The sequence below is a fragment of the Cervus elaphus genome, chromosome 11 (genome assembly GCF_910594005.1).
Source record: "Cervus elaphus chromosome 11, mCerEla1.1, whole genome shotgun sequence".
NCBI lineage: Eukaryota > Metazoa > Chordata > Mammalia > Artiodactyla > Cervidae > Cervus > Cervus elaphus.
Genome location: NC_057825.1, coordinates 19,941,010 through 19,943,572, shown reverse-complemented (window position 1 = coordinate 19,943,572; position 2,563 = coordinate 19,941,010). Strand labels below are relative to the sequence as shown.

The 2,563-nt window shown below is 63.1% G+C and overlaps 1 protein-coding gene across 1 annotated transcript; it reads right to left on the bottom strand.

Annotated features, from left to right (window-relative positions):
- Positions 1–492: 492 nt before the first annotated feature.
- KCNF1 (potassium voltage-gated channel modifier subfamily F member 1) lies at positions 493–2,317 on the bottom strand. Its single transcript, XM_043917943.1, has one exon. The coding sequence runs from the start codon at positions 2,304–2,306 to the stop codon at positions 819–821; it is 1,488 nt and encodes a 495-aa protein (XP_043773878.1). The 5' UTR covers positions 2,307–2,317; the 3' UTR covers positions 493–818.
- Positions 2,318–2,563: the final 246 nt, after the last annotated feature.

Sequence of the window (2,563 nt, the reverse complement as noted above, 5' to 3'; positions counted from 1 at the left end):
TCCTCACATCACAGTGAATGCATGTGCTTTGGGTTCAGCAGTCCTGGGACTGAATCCTTGCTCTGTGTGACCCTGGAACTCAGTTTCTCCTTCTGTGCAGTGGGAGTACCTAGCTAACAGCACTGCCAGAAGCAGTGGAAAGAAGTTGTGAAGAGGGCCTCACACAAGTGATAAAGAAACAGTAACCACACTGTTTGGTGTTTCCCCTTCTGTGAATTCTCCCTCTCCTGGGAGCAAGCTTTTCCTCAGAAGGAAACAGAAGGCACAGAACCTCCTGGAATGTGACAAGGCTCCTTGGGCTGAACCCTGAGTATTAGCCCTTCTTTATTTAGCCCTCAACTAAAAATAATACCCTCCCACCCCGCCACCCTGGGCTGTGCACCTACTTCCCAGGTGGGGCTGAACTTATGAATCTGGGAGTTGAAAGAGGGGTGCAGGGTCAGGGAGCAGGGAGCAGCCAGCCTGTGAGACAGAACCTAGAAGACAGGCGGGTGCAGAGAGCCGGAGGCTTTATTGAAGGAGATACAGAACCGGGTGAGGGCTCCTGCCATCAACCAGACCATGGCCTCCATCACCCCCACACTGTCAGGGACTCCTGGACACCCGTCCGTCTCCCTCCCCTGCCCCTGGACAACACAAAGGGAATCTTACCCCAGACTCATCAGAGGTGCCCAAGAGGGCCTCCAGAGTTCTGTTCAGGAGAGGGTTGGGGCGGGGGGACAAAGGACAGCCCCTCCCGGGCAGTCATGGACAGTCCCGTCACACCGGTCCATCCATCTCTCCACTGGCCGGCCTGTCTGTGCCCGGGTCGGCCCCCATCACTTGCAGCTCTGGAGCCGGGTCCTATGGTGCTTCTCCTCGGTCAGCAGCGGGATGAAGGTGTCGCTGTGGGACAGCTTCAGCCGGCTGCTCCAGCTCGGACCCTCCTTCCCGGCGGGCTCCGGCGGCGGGAGGTGGTCCAGGTCGCCGCGGGAGCCCCCTGCCTTGCCCTCCCCGGAAGTGCCGGAGTTGAGCTCCATCAGCTCCAGCTCGTGCCTGGCCGCCGTCTCCAGGACTCGCTGCTTGTTGTAGTATCTGACAAAGTTGTTGATGATGGGATGAATGGGCAGGGCAATGGCAATGACCCCACACAGGAAGCTGATGGCCGCATTGAGCTTGCCCAGGGTGGTCTTGGGGTAGATGTCACCGTAGCCCACCGTGGTCATGGTGATGATGGCCCACCAGAAGGACTGGGGGATGCTCTTAAATAGGGTCTCCGGGTGGCTCTGCTCCATGGTGTAGCCCAGGGCGGAGAAGACGAAGATGCCAACGGCCAGGTACATGAGCAGCAGCCCCAGTTCCTTGAAGCTGCGCTTGAGGGCGTAAGTGAGGGTCTGCAGCCCGGAGGAGTGGCGCGCCAGCTTGAAGATGCGGGCGATGCGCATGATCCGCAGGGCCTGCACCGCCTGCTGCACGTTGGTCAGCTCCATCATGCGGGCGCCCAGGTGCGTGAGCGTGAGACTCACGTAGAACGGGAGGATGGCCAGCACATCCACGATGTTCATGAAGGACAGGGCGAAGTGCAGCTTGTTGGGCGAAGAGAAGAGGCGCAGCAGGTACTCCAGCGTGAACCAGCCGATGCACGCCGTCTCCACGTTCTCCAGCGTCGGGTGCTCCACGCGGTTGCCCTCGGCGTCCAGGACCTGCAGCTCTGGGATGGTGCCCATGCACATGACCACCGACGAGACGAGGATGAGCAGGAAGGACAGCACGGCCACCACGCGCGCTGGACACGAAGACTCGGGCTTCTCCAGGAACTTCCAGACGCACTTCTGGCAGCGGCGCCAGCGGCCCTCGGCCGTGTCCACGCCCAGGTCGTCCAGGATGAGCTGCACGCGGCGCGCGATCTCCTCCAGCTCCTCGCGCTTCTCGCTCAGATGGCTCTTGCAGCAGTCGTCTAGGAACTTGAGGTCCACCTTCCAGAAGTCCATCTCGTTCTTGAAGCAGATGGGACAGATGCCCTTCTTCATGTGCACCTCTCCGAAGTAGTAGACCTCAATGACACATTTGAAGGCGTCCGGGTCCCTGTCGAAGTAGAACTCGCGCTTCCCGGGGTCGTAGTCGTCGCACAGGGAGAAGATGGTGTCGTAGCCCCCGGCCAAGCAGTGGATGAGCTCGGCCAGCCGGGTCTCGGGGTACCGGCTCAGGAGGTCTCCGTACAGCACCTGCCGCACGCCCCCCACGTTGACCACGATCTCGATGTCGTCGCCCGCCCGGGAGTCCTGGCTACCCGGCTCCGGGAGGCTGCGCTCCCCGGTCCCGTCCATTCTCCTGGCGTGTGCCCGCGCGGCCTCGGCTCCGCGCCCTGCAGCCGCCGCAGGGTCGGCGGGTCCCACCGGTGCGCGGACCCCGGGGAAGCCTGGCCGGCGTCCGCCTGCCTGGAAGCGCGGTCACAACCTGCGGCTGCGGGCTGGGGCGCGCCGCGGGGGAGGCATGCACCCGGCGGCGGGGGTCCCGGTGGGCATCCGGGCGCTGGAGGCGCGCCGGCGGTGCGGGGCGGTGGGGGGCGGGGGAAGGTTCTCGC